The following is a 20,806-nucleotide window of genomic DNA, read 5'->3' as shown; positions in this document are numbered from 1 at the left end:
GAAGCTTGGGTTGATAAAACAGAAGAATTGGCTTCTAAGGTGGGACAATCTGCCCTTGGGGTGATGGTTAATTTTATGTATCAACTTGGCTGGAACATGGTACCTAATATGTGAACATACTATCCTGAATGTTTCCTATAAAAGTGTTTTTGGATGAGACGAACATTTAAATCAGTGGACTTTAAGCAAAGCAGATTGCCCTCCATAATGGGGATGGACTTCATCCAATCAGTTGAAGGCCTTAAGAGAACAAACACTAACCTCTCCCAACTAAGGAGGAATTCTGAGAGCAGATGTCTCTGGTCTGGAACCACAGCTACTTCCTGGGTCTCTTGTCTGCCAGCTTCCCCTGCAGATTTTGGGCATTCTAAGCCTTCATAATCCAATTTCTTGAAATCTATCTCCTTCTATCTTTTTCTCATTCATACACACACACACACACACACACACACACACACATACATATATACATGTATATATACACATATATGTGTGTGTGTGTATATGTGTGTATGTGTATATATATAGCGTACACACACACACAGTTTAGTTTATTCAGGTAGTTCTGTTTCTGGACAACCTTGACTCATCCATTTGGGTGCCTCAGGATGGGTTTAATGCCCCTACTCTGTGCCCTGCTCATGACATTACTCACACTGCATTATAATGCAGTGTTTACCTACGTGTCCCCACAGGGCTGTGAGCTCCTTGTTGGAAAATAAGGAACAGGGTGTGATGAATCTTTGGATCTACTTTTATACACACTTGAATGAGTCTAGTGTAAACTGAACTCAGAAATCACTGCCAAATTGAAGACTAATTTCTACCTTTCCCCTTTTTGTCTTTTCTGTTCCCATAATTTATCTTTGACTCAAGCCCTGTTGCATTAAATCAATAACAGTTTGGGACTTTGGAAACAGCCTCAGTGTTTAATCTTGACTGAGTTTGAGTCATTCCTACTCTTTGCAATGCCTTCTATAAGTCCAAGAGTAGAGAGTGCCCATCTGTTCCTCACTGCCTTCATGACTGTTTGTTGCTGCCCAACCTCTCTCCAAGTTGCTGTTTTCTTCAAACATAGAAATGACTAATGGGTAGAAATATGATTTGGAGTCACACTGGGGTTTAAATTCTAGCACATTCTAGTGGAATGGCCTTGGATAAATCATCTAGTATTTCTAGATCTTGGTTTTTCTAGTTGCATAGCCTTGGATAAATCATCTAACATTTCTAGATCTTTGTTTTCTTATCAGTAATGTGGAGACAATAAAAAATTGGTGACGTGTAAGACTGTGAGAATTAGCATATACATATATATGCTGTACACACACACACATAAATATGCAAAGTTTCTAGCCTCAAAAAGTAGATGGTCATTCAATATACTAATGTAATGTCATGGTGTGATTATTAATTGTGTCTCTAACCACTCTTATAGTTGACATAGTATGAATAATATTATATAGTCATTCTAGCCATGAAAGATAGCTATCACCTTTGCCAGTGATAGAAATAGAATCTTTACTTGTGTAGGCACCATGAGATTTCAGAGGCTTTTGGAGCCTGGAGAGAGCATTTCTGCTGGGACTCTTTCAATATTGATAAAACCGAATTATAAGGGTGAGGCACTCTGACAAGATTTTCTTTGAAACTTGACATTAAACTGATTCTACCCAGTTTACATTGTGCCTTTTTTAATGTTAACAGGACACACTGTCAACATATTAAAAGATATTTTTAGCTGTATACTGTTTTTCCTTTGCACAGCGTAATTGCATATTGATATGCAAAATTGTTTGTCTAGAATCACTAGCAAAAACACATTTATTTCTTATCTTGATGGATTCAATGCCAATTTCATGCATGTGGATCTGTAAGGCAATCATCAGGCATTACAAGGAATTTGCAAGGAACATTTAGTCAAATCTCTAAAGCGAAACTTATTTTCCTTTCTCAAACAGCTCATAATCCATTTGCAAACCAACTTACAAGTCTCCATATCTTGTCACTCTGGCTATTATGATGCTCTGTTTCTCACTCCTTTGGCAGCAGCCTCTGTTTTCATTAAAACTCATCAAAGCATGCATAATGGAGTAGGTAGAAAGCTGCAATTGAGGTCTCACCAATATTTCTGCACATAATTGTGCAGTGTGATTGCAGTAATAGATTATCATCCCAGGTATTGACATAAAGAAAGAAATGTATCCATGTGGTCTGGCCTAAATTGTTAGCCTTGCTTCCTGAAGTTAGAGCGATGTCAGTGAATTTACCTGTGGGCTGCACCCGGGTCTGTCAGTGTAGGGGAAATGAGAGTCATCCATGACATAAAATGGGACCACTAGTTATGAAACATTTATTTCTCCCCGGCCTTCTTGGGATGTTGTTAATTGTGGCAGCTGTATCATATAGCAAAGTAAGTAGAATTTAGTTGATTACATGATTTGTATCTGTGATACAATTTGGCACTGGTATCTCCTTGCAGATTCCTATTTGAAAACTCTCTACTTTCTTTTATTCTTCAACTTTTATTTTAAGTTCAGTACTACATGTGCATGATGTGGAGGTTTTTTACATAGGTAAACGTGTGCCGTGATGGTTTGCTGCACAGATCACCCCATCACCTAGATATGAAGCCCAGCATCCATTAGCTATTCTTCCTGATGCTCTCCCTCCCCCAAATCCCCACCTTTAACAAGCTCTAGTGTGTGTTGTTCCCATTCCATGCGTCCATGTGTTCTCATCATTCAGTTCCCACTTATAACTGAGAACATGTTGTGTTTGGTTTTTCTGTTCCTATGTTAGTTTGCTAAGGATGATGGCTTCCACCTCCATCCATGTCCCTGCAAAGACATGATCTTATTTATTTTTACTGCTGCATAGTATTCCATGATGCATATGAAGTACATCTTCTTTATCCAGTCTATCATTGGTGGGCATTTTGGTTGATTCCATGTCTTTACTAATGTGAGTAGTGTGGCAATGAACATACACATGCATGTATTTTTATAAAAGGATGATTTATATTCCTTTGGGTATAAAACCAGTAATGAGATTGCTGGGTCAAATGGTATATCTGCATCTAGGTCTTTGGGGAATTTCCACACTGTATTCCACAATGGTCGAACTAATTTACACTCCCACCAACAGTGTAAAAGCATTCCTTTTTCTCCAAAATGTCATCAGCATCTGTTGTTGTTAGTTTTTAATTGTAGCCATCCTGATTGGTGTGAGATGATATCTCATTGGAAAACACTCTACTTTCAACCCCCCCCCCACACACACACACACTCACACACACACGTGTCAACTTCCATTGCCCTACTTCAGGCTTATACAATAGCAAGCTGCGTTCAAGTTCTGAAGTTTGCTTTTTTATCACAAGTTAGGTAACCCTCATTGCAAAAGTATTGTTACCACAAGGTTGCCATTTGATTACAGACTGTAAAATATTGTGCAGAATATCTACAGGGTACCAAGCTAGCACAACATGCATTACAGTGAAGTAGCTGGAATAATTTTTATTTTATAAGTGCATGAATGAGGCTAGTAAGTAGTAGAAACAGGATACCAATTATAGCTATCTAGAGATGAAACTTCTGTATGATGTGCTCTTTATCAAAGGATAGTAAGGCAAGGGAGGCAACACTTCCTCTATTACTTTGAATTAATAAGCATTGGTTATCTGTTCTGGCCAGGCACTGACAAGCCACTGAGAATATAGAAATGATTAAGATATGGTCCTGCAAGTTCACAGTCCTTGTTGGAAAAAAAATGCCCAAGTCTTCAGCTTTCCCCATTGTGATTCATAATTCACACAACAGCTAGGCTGATCTTTAAAAAACACAGGGATGGCCATGTCTCCCCGTCCCTTCCACCTCTACCTGAATAAATTCCCATCTCCTACCCATGGCTTACAATGTTTGAAGGGCATGGTTGTGAATATTTATAAGTTTATATGCATCAATGAAAACTCTTAGAACAGTGCCCATAATCATTACACCTTCTAAATTACTATATTATTGTCTAATTACTTTGTAGGGGCATGAGTAAAACCCCCCATCTTTATACCTTAGTTTCTCTGTCTGTAAATGGAGGGTGATGATGATGACAGCTTTTTATGGTTGCCACGTAGTGAATTGAATGAGTTAACATGTAAACAATGTCAGAAAATGACAGTCACAGAGAAGGTGGGAAAGAAAGCCTAGATCCTTCTTCTTGTCTTCTTTTGTCTTTCCTTGGAAACACATCCACTGTCTTTAGGGACAGCAGGTTTAGTTCATCCTGGGGGAGGAGCTCACAAGCTGAGTCCCCTGGTGGCACAAGCATCGTTTCCTGGTTGAGACTCACTCATGGGTGACATATGTGCTGTGGCTCATTGGTAGTTTGATCAGTTGGAATAATACTTGTATTGTTGCTTATATTTCAGAGGGATAATTTGCTTTCTGTAAATGAAGCTTTTCCAGAGGACTATTTTAGGCTGAAGAATAGCAATTTAACAGCTTGGAGGAGGGAACTTTTAGTTAAGTGTCTCTCTTTTCTCTCTAATGGGTTTATGATGTCAACCAAAGTGTGGTGACCACATAGGGCTTCCAGAAGGCTGGTCTCTTAGGCGAAGCTCTGGAGCTGTTCTGCATGTGCTGAAGGGCTGAGCTTTAAAGTGGTCTCTTTGGACTAGTGGCAGAAGGCATAATCTCTTGCTAAATTGGGCCATTAAATAAAACTACTAAGTCATAAAGCTGTAGTATTACCCTGAAATTAAAGCATTGTCACCTTTGAATTGCCGAGAATTTTAACAGGCACTTAGAGAAATTCCTTTCACACACCCGTTTAGCACAGCCAGTTGACTCCGACCCACGTGGATGGGAGCAGGAGGCTCAGGTGATTGCACTGTGATTTTAATTCATTTACTTGATCATTCATTCATCCATCCCTTCCTTTACTAACTCATTTGCTGCTTTCTTGAATTCCTTTATTATCCTCTCATTTATGTATTCATTTGTTAATTCTCTCATTTATTTACCTCCTCATTTATTTTTTCAGGTATTTAATTACTCACACATTATTCATTAATTCAGTCACTCTGTCAATTATTCAGTTGATAATTCAGAAATTAAGTAATTCAAATAAACTTTTGAGTATTGACTGAACTTGACATCATGGTTACAAAATAAATAAATCTGCTCTTGTCCTCAAGGAACTCACAGTTCGGAGAAGAAGACGGACATTGTAAACAGATATTTTGCACAGTGTGGAAAATAGAATAGAAGCTGGTAGATGGTACAGAAATAGTACAAAGGAAACAGGGGTTGAAAGAAAGTATACAAGGAGGCTGGGGGGTGGTGGGCAGAGAAGATGCCCTTGAAGAGCTGCCCTCTGAGCCGCATTTTGTAGTAGAAGCTGCTAACATTTATCTAGCAGCTGCTGGTATTAGGCATCATGCTAGGTATTTTACATTCAAGATGTTATTTGATTTTCTTAGCAATCCATGTTACAGAGATAGGCACCATCTGGAGAGACTAAGCAACTAGCCCAAGGTCTCACAAGGAGCAAATGGTAAAGCCAGGAGTGGAAGCTATGGGTGAGGTCGTGAGGCTGGGTTATTAAGGCCAGGTGACACAGTCTCTGAAACAAAGAAAGCCTCCTGTGTCCAAACAGAATTCCCCTCTGGCCTGCATTGCCCTGTCTCTTGCTCAAGGTCCCTTAACTCAATGCCATGGTGGAAAGCTCCTCCAGGAAGTAGCCTTCAAGGGCGACAGCTCCATTATACCCACTTTACCTCCCTGCCCGTCACTTTCTTCATCTGTAATGGGGGGAAATCATACCCACCTTTGCAGGTTTCTCCAAGTATCAGATGAAGATTATATAAAGCAGAGGTTCACAAAGCTTAGTTTTCTAAAGCATGAGCTGGGATGAATGTTTAAGATGCCATTTTCTAGGCCTATTCCCAGCAATATTTATTCAGTAGATACAGAACAGTGATCAGAAATAGCATGTTTAGCAAGCACCTAAGATACTGGACTTTGGGATATATCTATATAAGGTGATTAGCACAGTGCTCAGTGCTTAATAAGGCCCCATCATTACGTATCTCCCCACTTCTAAGGGGGCTCAGGCCAGGGCCTAGAATCGCTGCTCTTCTAAGCACTGAACACAAGGCTTATCCTGACTCTTCCAGATGGATCTTTCCATCTTTTACTGCAGGTAACTGGTGAGCCTCATTTTTGGCATCAGGGAATTGGGAAACAATCCAGTCAACAAAGATTTATTGATGCACTTCTTGGGTTCTGTAACCTGCTGGTCCACACCCAAAGGACCTCATACTGTAATAAGAAAATAAAGCCATCCAGCTCTTATAGCAGTTTTATCTAGGCCATTTTATTTAATTCATAAAACTATCCTGTAGCAACTTGACAATAATGGAATCTTGGTCAAGTTACTTCACTTTTATGAGACTCAATTTCCTCATCTGTATAATAGAAATAATCATTTATTCTTACCTCAATGAGTTGTTGTACAAAATTAAGTAGAATTAAATAAGCAAATGTGCCCAACAGACCCAGGACAATATCTGACATTCCCTAAGACCTCCTGAAATAAAAGTAATCACCGACCAGGGCAAACGTCATAGAATGATCTAGATGCTAAAGGAATTTAGAGACAGGAGTGGTCAAGGAAGCTTTATGGGAGATACTAGGCTTGAGTTTGACCTTGGAAGACAGGTATCCTGGAGTATGTTAGTCCACGCTCACATTGCTATAAAAGTTATACCTGGTGGAAAAGGGGCCAAGATGAAAGAAAAGAAACAGCTGTAGCCTGCAGCTCCCAGTGAGATGAATGGAGAAGGTGGGTGATTTCCGCATTTCCAACGGAGGTAACCCCTTCATCTAATTGGAACTGACTAGGCAGTGGAGTTGACCTACAGAGAGTGAGAAGAAGCAGAGCGGGTCATCATTTCACCCGGGAGCTGCACTGAGTGGGTGTACCTCCCTCCCCTAGCCAAGGGAAACGGTGAGGGACTGTGCTACCTGCCAGGGGTACTATGCTGTTCCCATGGATTTTTGCAATATGTGGATCAGGAGATTCCCTCGTGAGCCTACACCACCAGGGCTGTCAGTCTCAAGCACAAAACTAGGTGGCTGTTCAAGCAGGCACTGAGCTGGGATTACAGGCATGCACTACCATTCCTGACTAATTTTTTTTGATAGAGATGGGGTTTCACCATGTTGCTCAGGGTGGTCTCAAACTCCTGAGTTCGAGTGATTCATCCACCTGTGCTTCCCAAAGTGTTAGGGTTACAGGCATGAGCCACTGTACCTCACCTAATAAATTTCATATTTCCACCTGAAACCTCATCAGCCTGGACATTATTGCCCATATGACTCAGAATTTTGGTGAAAACAATTTAACAAGTCTCTAGGAAGTTCCAAACTTTCCCTCACCTTCCTGTTTTCTGAGCCATTCAAACTGTTCCAATATCCGCTGATTACCCAATTCCAAAGTTGATTCCACATTTCCAGGCATCCTTAGAGCAATTCCCCATTGCCGGTACCAATTTTCTACAGTAGTCCATTCTTGCATTGCTGTACAGAAATACTTGAGACTGGGAAATTTATCAAGAAAAGAGGTTTAATTACCTAACAGTTCCACACGCTGTAGAGGAAGCATGATGGCTCTGGGGAGGCCTCAGGAAACTTTCAATCGTAACGGAAAATGTAGGAAAAGCAGACATGACTTACACAGCGGGAGCAGGAGAAACAGAGGTTGTAGGGAGAGGCTACACACTTTTAAACAACCAGATCCCATGAGAACTCTATGATGAGAACAGTATTAGGGAGGACAGTGCTAAACCATTAGAAACTTCCCCCATGTTCCAGTCACCTCCCACCAGGATTCATCTCTAACATTGGGGATGACAATTGAACATGAGATTTGGGTAGGAACACAGATCAAACCATATAATGGGGCTAGGCAAAGAAGGGAAACTGGAGGAAAGACAAGCCTTGTTGAGCTCAGCAGGATCATGAATGTGGAGATGCAATGAGAAGGTCCCCCAGGTCCTCCTGGCTTCCCTGGGTGTTCTGATGGCCTGATATTGTTTGGCTGAATGAATACTTTTTCTGTTTGGAAGTGGAAAATAACAAATGGGTGTTAAAGGTGTCTCCCAGAAAGCCTGCTTGCTCTTGTTCACTTTTGTTCTGAGCCCCAGCTTCCAAGGAGAGATGATGAATCAAAGTAAGTCTAGACATTCCAAAGAATAAAAGGGCCAAGATTGATTGACAGTCTGTAGTCCTTGTTCTGGGAAGTAGGCAGACCAAGCGCCCCTTGCTTGAGAGCCTTTTCCTACTATTCTTCCCGAGCAGGCTCATGTCACAGGAGCACCAATCAGCCTGCATTTTCAGTGTGCGTGTGTTTGAGTTCTCATATTCATGTCTATGTGTAAAGAGGAGCAAGTAGGAGACATTGACTGTTTGCTGTCCATAGGGACAATTTCTACATGGGGTTTCCAGTGCTAACTGTGAGTATTCTAACTTTTATGTCGTATAGGAAGTTTTGCTTTCCCTCTTTAGGGTATGCTTTCATTTTGTTCTCATGTAAAGCTCCTTTGAAAGTCACAATTTTTATGCTCATAAGAAAAAAACATCTACCAAGTTAGTTATTTAGAAAGTGGGCTTGGTAGGAAACCCAGCACTCACGTTTCCTACTTTTGGCAAATTGTTAGACTTAGGGGAGTTACCCAGCCTCCTACACCTCAGTTTCTTTCTCTGTAATTAATCCTAGAATCTATTTATAAGTTTGTGGTGAAGCTTCTATGAGATAATGGATGTAAACTGCCAGAAAAAAGACCTGACATTATATATCTAATTCGTGGTGGATACTATTAGTTATTATTTTCATTATTCTGTCCCCAGAAATATAGACTGGGGTTTCTTGGTGTTTCTGGGTATATGGTGATAAAAATAATAACTAATAACATTTTTTGTGTGCGTAACACCTGACACAATGAAAGCACTCATGAAAACTAATTCAACAGAGTGAATAACTACTTATACTTGAACATGAATGATCTACCATAGTGTAAATGGTTAAATTTAATCATGATTTTAATTTAGTTTAAATTTAATAATAGCTTTCTGATCATTATTTTGCCAGTTACTCCGTAACTCTCTCTCTCTCTCTGTGTGTGTGTGTGTGTGGGTGCTGTTATAAAAGCATGTACATGTGAATGTTTTGGAGTTTAGAATAGTTTTCAGCACTTACTACATGTGAAGCATTCTGGCAAACTATCTTGTTTTCCCAAAGTTTTTTTCTTAAATGTCCACACCTACAGAAAAGTTGAAAAAATAATGAGTAGCCAGATACCCTTCAGGTTTATGATTCTGCCACATTTGCAAATTTGTGCCCTCCTCATCGCTTTCTCTTTTTCTCCTCTCCTCATTTTCTCAGACATTTAAAAAAATTTTTATAGAACCATTTGACAGTAAGTTGTAGACATACGGATAATTTAAACCTAAAGACTTTAGGTTTTATCTTCTAAGACCAAATATATTCTTCTATGTAACCAGACATAAGAAACCACTCATAAGAAAATAAGCATTAATTAAATTAAATTATGCAATATATAGTCCATGCTTTTCCTACAATGTCTTTTATAGCAGTGTCTATTTTCATATTTTTGTTCAGAATTCAAGCAGTGTCTACAATTTGGATTTGATTGCCACGACCCTTCAGTCTCCTTTAATCTAGAAGGCCCAGCTCCCTGACCCCTTCTTGTTGCTTTCGTTGGTGGTGGTGGTTGGTTGGTTTTCATGACATTTATCTTTTCTGGAGATTAAAAGACAGTTGTTAAATAAAATGTACCATATTCGGATATTTCTGATTATTTACTCAGTGTAGAACATTTTGACAAGAAAGTCTCATGAGTAATGCTTGCCTCTTTTAGTGCAGCCCATGAGCAGACACATGACATCAGTTTGTCCTGATACTGGGGATGCTCCTCGCTATCATTTGGCTAACGCAGCTCTGCCAGATCGTTGCATTATGAAGGCAATTTACAACCAGTGAGTGAGTTATCTGTAGTATTATGTGAGGACACTATGTGAATGCCCTGTTCCCCAACATTTCCTCCCAATATGGTAAGGACCCTGACTCCTTTAAGTTATTACCCTGAAATCTGTGAAATGTTGCTTTTCTAATACTACAGTTTCAGGTTTGTTGCTGTCATTCTGCAACCTTACCTAGAGAAGAGGTTTTTTTAATTTATTTTTATTTTTTGAATTTTTCCCTTTCCCTGACTCCATCTCCCCTTGTGTCGTTATGGACTATAATTCATGGTCCCTTTAATTCTGTTCCTGTTTCTTTTTTACATGTGTCTATTAATCTTGGAGCATTTCCTTGTGTTTTTACATGGAAAGACGTTCTCAGTGTCAACTTGAACTTTCCCTACCCTAGACCCAGACTCAGCTCTTTTCCTAAAGCAGCCTACCTCTTTTTTGTAGGAAATGGTATTTGGAAACCAAGACCTAGGTGTTTTGTTTGCTTACTGATTCTGCTGATTCTGGCCCCTTTCAGTGGACAGAGCTAAAATTGTGTGTGTGTGTGTGTGTGTGTGTATGTGTGTATGAGTTCACAAGGTTATTTACAAAACAAACCTAGTTCCGTTAGATTCTTTTCTCATCATTCTCTCTTCAATACATATATGATATATACGAAATACATATATAGAATACATATATATGATACATATATATAAGATACATAGATGTGTATCTTCTCTCACAGTAAGACCTTATTTCAGCAATGTCAGTATATTTATTCATTTGCTCCATTCTACAATATACATATAATCATTTCAGAATTACTTCAGCAATATCATATCCATAACAAAGTAAAGACTTCCTTGAATTTTAATTTTTATCCTTAGAATTTATTCTGCCAAGAGGGTATAGTGAGACAGAATACTATTTGAAAGTTGCTTAAATTAACTTTTTTTCTTTTTTATGGTTATTTTATCAATTTAATGTACAGCTAGGCTTTTTGGTTTCGGATTAATATTCAATTGTAGGACTTGCCTTTTCTTTATCCTTTTGATTTTGTTTTGACAATGTAAAGCATTTTCATGTTACAAAAGTCAAATACAGACAAATATGCACACACTGGCTGATCAGAGACATTTTGTTCTCATTCCTATTGCCTACATCTTGTTCTTACCCATCTTTTTCAGATAACTATTTATATCAGTTTGTCCTTTCCGTGTGTATTCATTTTTCTCTTTTGTGCCTTCACAAAATGTATCATACTCTTTTGTGCATCAATACCTTGATTTTGTCACTTTACAATATGCAGTGGAAATCATTCTAGATCAGTTTATGGAGATCTTATGTATTATTTATTATGGCTGCATTGTACTTTACTGTGTCAGTTAACAATGCTTTATTCGATCAGATACCTAAGGATGTGTATTTAATTTTTTTCCAATATTCTGCTATTTGCAATATATAACCTTGGCTGCACTGCAGAATTTCAAGTACGTGTCTAAACATCCTTTCCCACCATGTGTCACTTTCATGCTGATTTCAAAAGCTGTCACTGACATGGATAAAAATTCTGGTAGTCCATTAAGCATTTAGTAGTAAGTGAATACCTACTGTAGGCCAGATGTTAGGGACCCAGAGATTTCTGAGACAGATTTTCATATGTAGTACTTGCCGTTTAGCAGGGGATGTTGAGGAAATAGGTTGTTGTAATACCATGTGAATGCGACAAGCACAGGATGTTAGCAGAACCAGAAAAGACCATCCATTGGATAGGACACCAGCATCATGCAATCTCATTCATCTTGCGATGACCTTCAGAGTAGAGATGTCAGCTGAAAGAAAGATGAGTAATTCTGCTCTCATCTCTGAGTTTTCTTTTTGTCTATCTCCTCTAGAATCAGAATATAAGCTCCATGAGAGCAGAGTAAGTAGATGCTCTCACCCTTAGAGAAGGCTTCTCTTCTTTTCTGAACTGGTACAAGGAGATGTAAGTGCTGCCTTTGGATATCTCTTCAAAGGACAAAAGCTAGCCCTTTGCAATCAACTCACTAGCTCATGATGACCTCTGAGTTCCACACCGGCCACTTTAGATCTTATAAACAAAGGGACAACAAGTACTATTATACTTATGCTATTACAGCACAACAAACACAAGAACTGTTTATTATGTACTTGTGTTCCAGTACATGTATTATGTACTTCTGTGGGTCCCAGTCTTATCCTCAGCATGCACCAAAATAGTGTCTATGACCATGATACTCCTAATGACCTCATAAAGCCTTCTAATGGCAATCAAACCACTACCGACAGCCCCACAGTCTTCTTTCCATCAGGTGACTTAGATTTAGGGCTTCTTTTCTCCTTTTCCTTTGCCCAAAATGCCAGTACACTGAGTATGGGGGGATGGTATCTTGTCACCACCCCTTTCCCCTGCAGCCTGCCATTTGCTGCTTCAGATGTTCTTCCCAACAGGAGTGCAACACAAGGCAGTCTGCCTTCCTAGAACCAGATGTGAACTCCCGGAGCTCAGGCTCCAGCCTGTTAGGGAAACTTGCACCCCTCATGCCACCCCTTTCCAGTCCCTAACATAGTGCTCTGCATACACTAGATGTCTAAATTAAAAATAATAATGATAATAATAGGCCGGGCGCGGTGGCTCAAGCCTGTAATCCCAGCACTTTGGGAGGCCGAGACAGGCGGATCACGAGGTCAGGAGATCGAGACCATCCTGGCTAATATGGTGAAACCCCGTCTCTACTAAAAAATACAAAAAACTAGCCGGGCGTGGTGGCGGGCACCTGTAGTCCCAGCTACTCGGGAGGCTGAGGCAGGAGAATGGCGTGAACCCGGGAGGCGGAGCTTGCAGTGAGCTGAGATCCGGCCACTGCACTCCAGTCTGGGTGACAGAGCAAGACTCCGTCTCAAAATAATAATAATAATAATAGTAATAATAATAAAATAAACTAGTGAACAACAAATAAACAAATATGATACAGTGCACACAGAATCCGTTCCAAACCACTACCCCCTAAGACCATAAAACAGATTTCCCAGGTCTCTTTGATCATGCCTATTTTAAACCAAGAAAAAAGAAAAAAAATTACCCCCCTGAAAAGGTACATAAAAAGTCAAGGCTAAAGTGAAGTGTGAAGATAAATCAGCCAAGTATGTTGTCTGGAAGTCGTAAAGTGTGGCCCGCGCAGGCAGGTGGAAGGCAGTAATGGACGCAGCCCGCCGCGCTGCGGTGTCTGCATGGCACTAATGCAGAGCGCATGGTAGCCCTACCAGCCACCCTGAACCGGTAATGCGCAGGCCCCCAAACAGCAGAAACCCAGACACTAAAAGCAGCCACGTCTGCGGTGGTTTTAGTGAGGCACGGATGGATTCTCGCACAGACAGCTGGGCTGGTACACATGGGAGGGAAAACAGCTCCTGGGGGACTTCTGAAGCCTTTTAAAGGAATTGGAAATCACTTTACACCAATTGTCTCCCTTCCCTTTAAAGGTCGGGCGGGAGGAAGGTGGAATGTGCCCCCTCAGTAAAGGTTCCCAGAAGTGTTTCTAATAATGAAATTATCTCTTCACATCCTCCCGGATTCGCTTCAACAGAACGGCTCACAGCAGTTCAGCTTTGACTTGGAGTCAGGTACCAGGCAAAGGGTTAGGAAGGAGGAGCAGGCCGGGCGCGGTGGCTCAGGCTTGTAATATCAGCACTTTGAGAGACCGCGGCAGGCAGATCACCTGAGGTGGGAGCTCAAGACCAGCCTAACCAACCTGGAGAAACCCTGTCTGTACTGAAAAATACAAAATTAGCTGGGCGTGGTGGCGCATGCCTGTAATCCCAGCTACTTGGGAGGCTGAGGCAGGAGAATCGCTTGAATCCGGGAGGCGGAGGTTGCAGTGAGCCGAGATCACGGCCACTGCACTCCAGCCTGGGCAACAAGAGCAAAACTCCATCTCAAAAAAAAAAAAAAAAAAAAAAAGAAGTAAAAAAGAAAAAAGGAGGTAGGAGCACCTACTCAGAGCCAGCACCATGCTCACTTCAACCCTATGCTGTTTATTCGGTGTTTATGACAACACTGCACAATGAGTTATGCCGTTTACAGAGGAGGAGACTGAGGCTGGGGGAGGTAATTGGTCTCTTGCATGTTCAGGAATCCAGTGGGTGGTAGAGCTGGCCTTGGAAGCCAGCCCTGATGATGGCAAAGCTCCAGCTTCCCCTCATCACATCTGCCTCCATGAACCATGGAGCCCTTTCCAAGCCTATATTTACTCAGCAATCATTAGCTATGATTTAAATGGAGAGACGAGGGACAAACCTATGAAAAATTAAATAACTATCAATGCAAAATGACAAGAGATGTCACAAGACGGCCCATGAATAGATGTAAAATGAGCAGTAGAGACAGTACTTTGAGGATTATTTAAACTGTCTTTACCCTTGGCATAGAAAATTCACTTTGTCAACATACCTAACTACAGCAGAAGTGACCCTGGGGACCTTAATATAAACTTGTACTCTATTACAATAGGAGTATAAGTGAATTGGCACACTGTTCAAAGGATGAGAAGCAGCTCCCCACCGTGATTTCAGTTCAATTAAGCTGGGTATTGACAATCTGTAGGATTCCCTTCCTTCCAAGCACGGTGTTATAAAAATTGCAGTTTTTTCTGGCTCTGCAAAGAGACAGATATGTGTGTAGAATGAGGTCTTATTAATCAGAGTTATTTCTTGTCTCTCCTTTTTTACTTTCCTTTTGTTTGCTCTTTCTTCTGAGTTGTGATCCCCATGGTAACAGATGAAATTGCTTACAGCATCTGTAATTACTATTATCAATAATAATGATCGTCATAATCAGACCAATCTCATATGATGAGAGAAAAAAATATGAAAGAAAATTAAATTGTGGCTCTGTATGTAAACCGTTTATGGCTTCCAAAATGAGAGCCAGAGGAACCAGGTAGGTCACACAGAGATCCGCTAGTGAAGGCTGCTTGGGAGCTTCTCTGGGGTGATGACCAGGGAAGATTGTACCACACTGATGCGAATACAAAATGTTTCAGAATAGTCCACCCTTACAACTCCGCTGGCTCTTTGTACAGCCTGTTTTTCTTTTCTCTTTTCGCTATGGTTGAGTGTGCGTGAGTGTGTATGTGTGTGTTTTGAGCTTTTGACTTGAGACTTCTTTTCAATGTGGACTGTTACGTAATACAGGCTTAAAAGAGCAGCTTCAGAAATGCTGAAAGTAGGAACCTGACAGTATACAAATGACTAATGAGTTTCTTCACTTGACGAAGCCATCCGGAAGTCCTAACTCGGGTGCTCAGTGCTAGCTTAGGCTCTGGTAGCCTGAGGATGAAAGACCGCTGTTGACCTTGGAAGTTCTCAAGGAAAAGAGTGCACAGACTTCACTGGGCAGGGCTCTGTAATAACCTCTACCCACCGACTCTGCCCCAGACAGATCTCCAGAAAGCCCCTCTTCCTTTACTTGTAGTCTACAGAGTATTTATAACAGTGTCAGACATTTGTCATTCTTGTGTACACAACTTTCTCCCCAGATCATGGTAGGCTTTTGGAGAAGTTAACGTATTTTCCTTCAGTGTGTGTACTCTGGTGGATAGAAGAGCACTCACTGGGCACATATTTAAACACAGGAATGAATTATGCATTTCACATCCTCAAAGATCTCATAGCTTTCTGAAGAAATGAACTTGAAAGCTCAAAATCGCAATGCAACTTGGGAAATGCTTTACTGGTTTACATATCAATACACAGGCTGTCTTTGGAAGTTAGGGGGCACAGTATTTGATGGCCCATAACTCATAGTTCCTTTCTACATGAAGAAGGCATGATACCTGCTCTGGATCTGGATCATGAGATCGTTCACACTCATGCCAACCCACTGTGCTGAATGCAACTTTAAAAAAGCCAATATTTCACATAGATAACTATTACTTTCAGCGAACTAGAATGCTTAGTGAAGTGGCCCTATTTCTATTCCCAGCTAATGATGAACAGGTTCCTGCCTGTTCAAAAATCTCCAAATGCAGTCATCTCCTAAGCAAAAGAATTGATCTGTGTTAGTCAATACATGTATGCCTTTGAGCAGTGAAAGAGAAGAGGCTACGTTTCTAATTGTGGGATTGAGTAGTGGTGTGCAGTGGAAGTAACGAAAGAGAAAAATGAACTGGGTAGCAAAAGATAGTATCAGAGGGCAATATTTTTCCAGGTTTCTGGGTCCATGAGTACTAAAGAACAAATTATCTTGAAGGAATTTCAGGAAATGCAAAGGACACAAATAGAGAGATACATGGGGCTGTCCTATCGTGGAAAAACAACTTAACAAGGTGGTAATAATTTAGTATATATAGGAGCAGCTATATCACAAGAAATCACAGTCCATCACACTTGTTAACCTCATTTGCAGAGTATGCTCCCCATCCCAGTCCTCTAAGGAATGAAGTCCAAGCCCTCACTCTAATGTTGTAGAAAACTTCTAATGTTTAGAGTCTTTACTCATTTGAGTGCCAGACAGTCTATGTGTACCAAGTCATTATAATACTTTTGTGGATGCAAAGATTGGTGTAAATATGACCATTTTCCAATGAGGAAAGCTCAGAAATGTTATGAAACTTGCCAAAATCTTTACTGCTGACATGGAGCAGAACATAGATTCCAATCTGAATAGGATTGTTTCTAAAGCTAGCCTATTTCATGGTATTATTGGTGCCATTGCTGCTTTTCAAATATTACCAATGAGAAACCTGGGCTTTGAAGAAGTAATAATTTCATCAAGGTTGCTCCCACAGTAAGTGTTGTGCTGGCACACAAACCCAGATCTGCTGACTCCAGAACTCATACTATGTTCACTAACCTCCACTGTCCAACTAACTTGGCCATCTTGAACATTTAGCTTTGTGGGTCCAATTTTTGCTGAAGTCGTATGTGAGTCCACCTAAAAGTGAATCTCTACCTCCTCACCCATCTAAAGGACTGTCAAAATGAATTTTGCTTGTTCAAAAATCAAAGATGACTTCCACATAAACATCTCCAGCTCAAACCACCCTTCCCTAGCCTCGAGCAGGCATCAGGAGTATCTCTCACCAAAGCTGACTTTCTTTCAGTGGCATTAACACCTGACCTTTCAATATTTAGTCAGGATGCAGGGCTAAATCTACACAACCGCCAATGCAGCTGAGGAAGAAAAGATAGGAAGCAAGGAAAAATATTATGGCATCTTTATTTTCTTTCTTGCCAAAAACAATATGATATTGGTAAAGTAATACAATGAGTAAATGAATAAGGAAATCAATCAATGAATGTATGAACAATCAGATGAGTTAATATATGGGTATGAAAATCTATGTATACTTAGAAGGAAATATAAATCTATATGAATTAATAAATGTGGCGACCAATTTTGGAATCAGATTGGATGCGTTGAGACTGAGGGTAAGTCTAAGAGATAGATACACACGACATAGATGGGAAAAGTAATATCCATTTACTTCCATGTTTTAGTCTTTATCCTGCTGTCTCCCAAGAGAACAGTAATCAGAGGACACACAGCAGATTCAAAATAAAAGCCAACTCAGGGGCTGTAGGTTTCAAGCAATCATTTCTCCTGTCCCTCACACAGTCTTTGAAGCTAAGGTTTGTGATGTCAGTTATATATATCTTATGATCACACACACACACACACACACACACACACACACACACTGTGTGTGTGGTGGATTATCGTACTGGAGATAATGTATGTTAAATGTGCTAGTATAAAGCAGTAACACAACATTTACTATGATAGATTAGACGGGGTTTTTCTTGTCTTCTTTGTATAAGCATTATGGACATTTCAAAACTGTCCATCTTTATTTCTCCCTCTACAACCATTTCATTATTGATGGATAAGATTTTTGGTTATTTCATCAGCATTTGTCTATACTGGTATAAATAACATTTTTAAAGTTTTTGGTTAATTGTTTTTGTAATATTATTATTTTTACCAACATGAATTATGTCTTATTTTTGTTTTTAAAGTCAGAGGCAAATAACATCAATTTGTTTAGACTTTATAGAAAATATAATCTTAAGTTGGATGAAGTGGCTCATGTCTATAATCTCAGCACTTTGGCAGGTTTTTTGAGGCCAGGAGTTCAAGACCAGCCTGGACAATAAAATGAGAGCCCATCTCTAAAAAACTTTTTAAAAATTATCTGAGTGTGATGGCACACACCTGTGGTTCCAGCTACTTGGGAGTCTGAGGCAGGAGGATCTCTTGAGCCCAGATGGCCAAGGCTGCAGTGAGCCACGATCATGCCACTGTCCTCCAGCCTGGGCAACATAGCAAGCCCCTGTCTCTAAAAAATAAAATATAACTTTGCCTCAGTGAAACACTGGAGATGTGGGTTATCAGTGGACTGGTTTTAGGATATAGTCTTCAGACGAGTCGGAATGTTGGAGCACAGTTTAATTTTATGCTGTATATTAGGCCATTCTTGCATTGCTAAATGGGAATACCTGAAACTGGGTAATTTAGAAAGAAAAGGGATTTAATTAATTGACTCACGGTTTTGCAGGCTATACAGGAAGCATGGTGACAGCATCTATCATCAGCTTCTGAGGAGGTCTCAGGGAGCTTACAGTTATGGTGGAAGGTGAAGTGGGAGCAGGCAGTTCAGATGGCAAGAGCAGGAGCGAGAGAGAGAGTGGATGGAAGGTGCCATGCACTTTAAACAACCAGATGTCACGAGAACTCACTCACCATCGCAAAGACGGCACCAAGTCATGAGGGATCCGCTCCCGTGGCCCAAACACCTCCCTCCAGGTCCCATCTCAACACTGGGGATTACAATTCAACTTGAGATTTGGTCAGGGACAAATACCCAAACCATATCACGCTGCAAGAAGTATTTTCTTTTATAGAATTGGAAAATCCTTTAGAGATAATTAAAATCATACTCTCTTTTTCTTCTGCTTTTAATATGTTGAAACTGAGGTTTGGAAAGACGAAACGACATGTCCCAAGTTGTGTACCGAGCTAGAGAGGGAGAAAGGACTAACAAAGGGCACCCAAGTGGCCTATTCTTTTCTCTTTTCAGCTCAGTCATGCCAACTACTGTGCTTCTGCTTCATAGCTTTGCTAATTAATAGTGGTGACTTTCAGTGTATGTGCTCATCATTACTGTCTCATAGATGTGCCTCGGGTCATTTCTTTACTTTCTGGACCTTAGTTTCTCCATTTGTAAGACTAAGAGGATGGGGAGGGAAGAAACCACATGATTTCTATGCTAGGTTCCTTTTCAGCTCTGAGAATTTATGGAGTAATGATGTAATTATGCAGGCAAGATTCTCAGATGACAAAAGCTTTTCAAGTCTTCCTATTTCCTCTTTTGCTGCATTTGAGAGGATGTTCAGAATTAAATTGCATGTCCAATTGCAGTAAATGTTTTAGCCTAGGTTATTACTACAGACTGTCTGATACATCCCAGATAGAGCCTTGCAACTTTGTATTTGTAGGTTGCTTTTCCGTATTACCAGTGCTAGCAGGGTATTGCTCTCTTGTTTTTGTTGCAATTGTCATTGTTTTCTTAACTGAATATAAAACTAAGCTTCAGAAAAGAGAAGGGAGCTGGGAACAGTTGGCTCATGCCTGTGGTCCCAGCTACTTGGGAGGCTGAGGTGGGAGAATTACTTGAGCCCAGAAGTTTGAAGCTACAATGAGTTATGATCACACTACTGCACTCTAGCCTGGTCAACAGAGAGAGACCCTGTCTCTTTAAAAATATATATTTTTTTAATAAAAGGAAGTGATTTATCCAAGCTTGTTGTTGGCAGATACAGGTGTCCGAAGCTCTAATACCCAAATATCTCCCCTCTCTCACTGCCTTAACCTTCTTTCCCCTATTAGGCAAAATATGTCCTTCCGCCATGATTCAAAGGTCCTCATCTCTGTGTTCTTTCATTGCAAATCTTCCCAAATATTTTTGGCAAAGAGAGGTAATATGGGTAATAAATACTAAACAAAACAAAACCCTACGATTAACTTCATTGCATGCAGCGTGGATCACATAATCTCAACCTTGTTCTCTGAGAAAATGGTTCTCTGAAAACATGCTGGTGTTTCTCTTGTGAGGAAGTGTGTCAGTAGCTTTGGAGTCAGACATCCTTGGCTCAAGTCCCTGCTTAGTCACTTATTAACTGTGGGATTTGGGTGAACAGCCTAATTCTCATTCACATTTCCCTCATTTTTGACATAGCAAAATGAGGCAATTTTGACATAATTGCCTCCCCTCCAATTTAGGCATTGTCAATTTTAACTGAGATCGTGGGATTAAATGCTTAGTGTAGAGCCTATGGGAAAAGGGCTCCACAAATGGAGCTCTTAAGATTACTGACCCCCATACTAGCTCTGGTGGAGCTCCATGGGGAACACAATTTCTCTGTCATACTCCCCATACAGTACCAGGGTGTTGATGAACATTGCATGCTGAGTGGCCCATCACACTGCTCACTTGCTCCATTTTTGACATTCCTTCTAATGTCTCTTGCTTTGTGTTGTGTTGTCTGGGCAGAGGACAAGATCTGGACGTCGGTGCAGCACAACAATACAGAACTGACCCGAGTGCGGGGCGCCAACGCTGAGAAGCCCTATGCCATGGCCTTGGACTACGGGGGCAGCATGGAACAGCTGGAGGCCGTGATCGACGGGTCTGAGCACTGTGAGCAGGAGGTGGCCTACCACTGCAGGAGGTCCCGCCTGCTCAACACGCCGG

The 20,806-nt window shown here is 40.6% G+C and overlaps 1 protein-coding gene across 2 annotated transcripts in view; it reads left to right on the top strand.

The window, feature by feature from the left end:
• LOC105492445 (contactin associated protein family member 5) overlaps nucleotides 1-20,806 on the top strand; it is a 909,336-nt gene that overhangs the window by 606,827 nt on the left and 281,703 nt on the right. For both annotated transcript variants that reach the window (XM_071072554.1, XM_071072553.1), the window contains exon 13: nucleotides 20,606-20,806. In XM_071072554.1, the coding sequence (XP_070928655.1) occupies nucleotides 20,606-20,806 (201 nt within the window). The remainder of the gene's footprint in view (nucleotides 1-20,605) is intronic.

Source organism: Macaca nemestrina, chromosome 11 (genome assembly GCF_043159975.1).
Source record: "Macaca nemestrina isolate mMacNem1 chromosome 11, mMacNem.hap1, whole genome shotgun sequence".
In the NCBI taxonomy this organism is placed as follows: domain Eukaryota; kingdom Metazoa; phylum Chordata; class Mammalia; order Primates; family Cercopithecidae; genus Macaca; species Macaca nemestrina.
The sequence above is the reverse complement of the archived record's forward strand: the minus strand, read 5'-3'. Positions and strand labels throughout refer to the sequence as shown.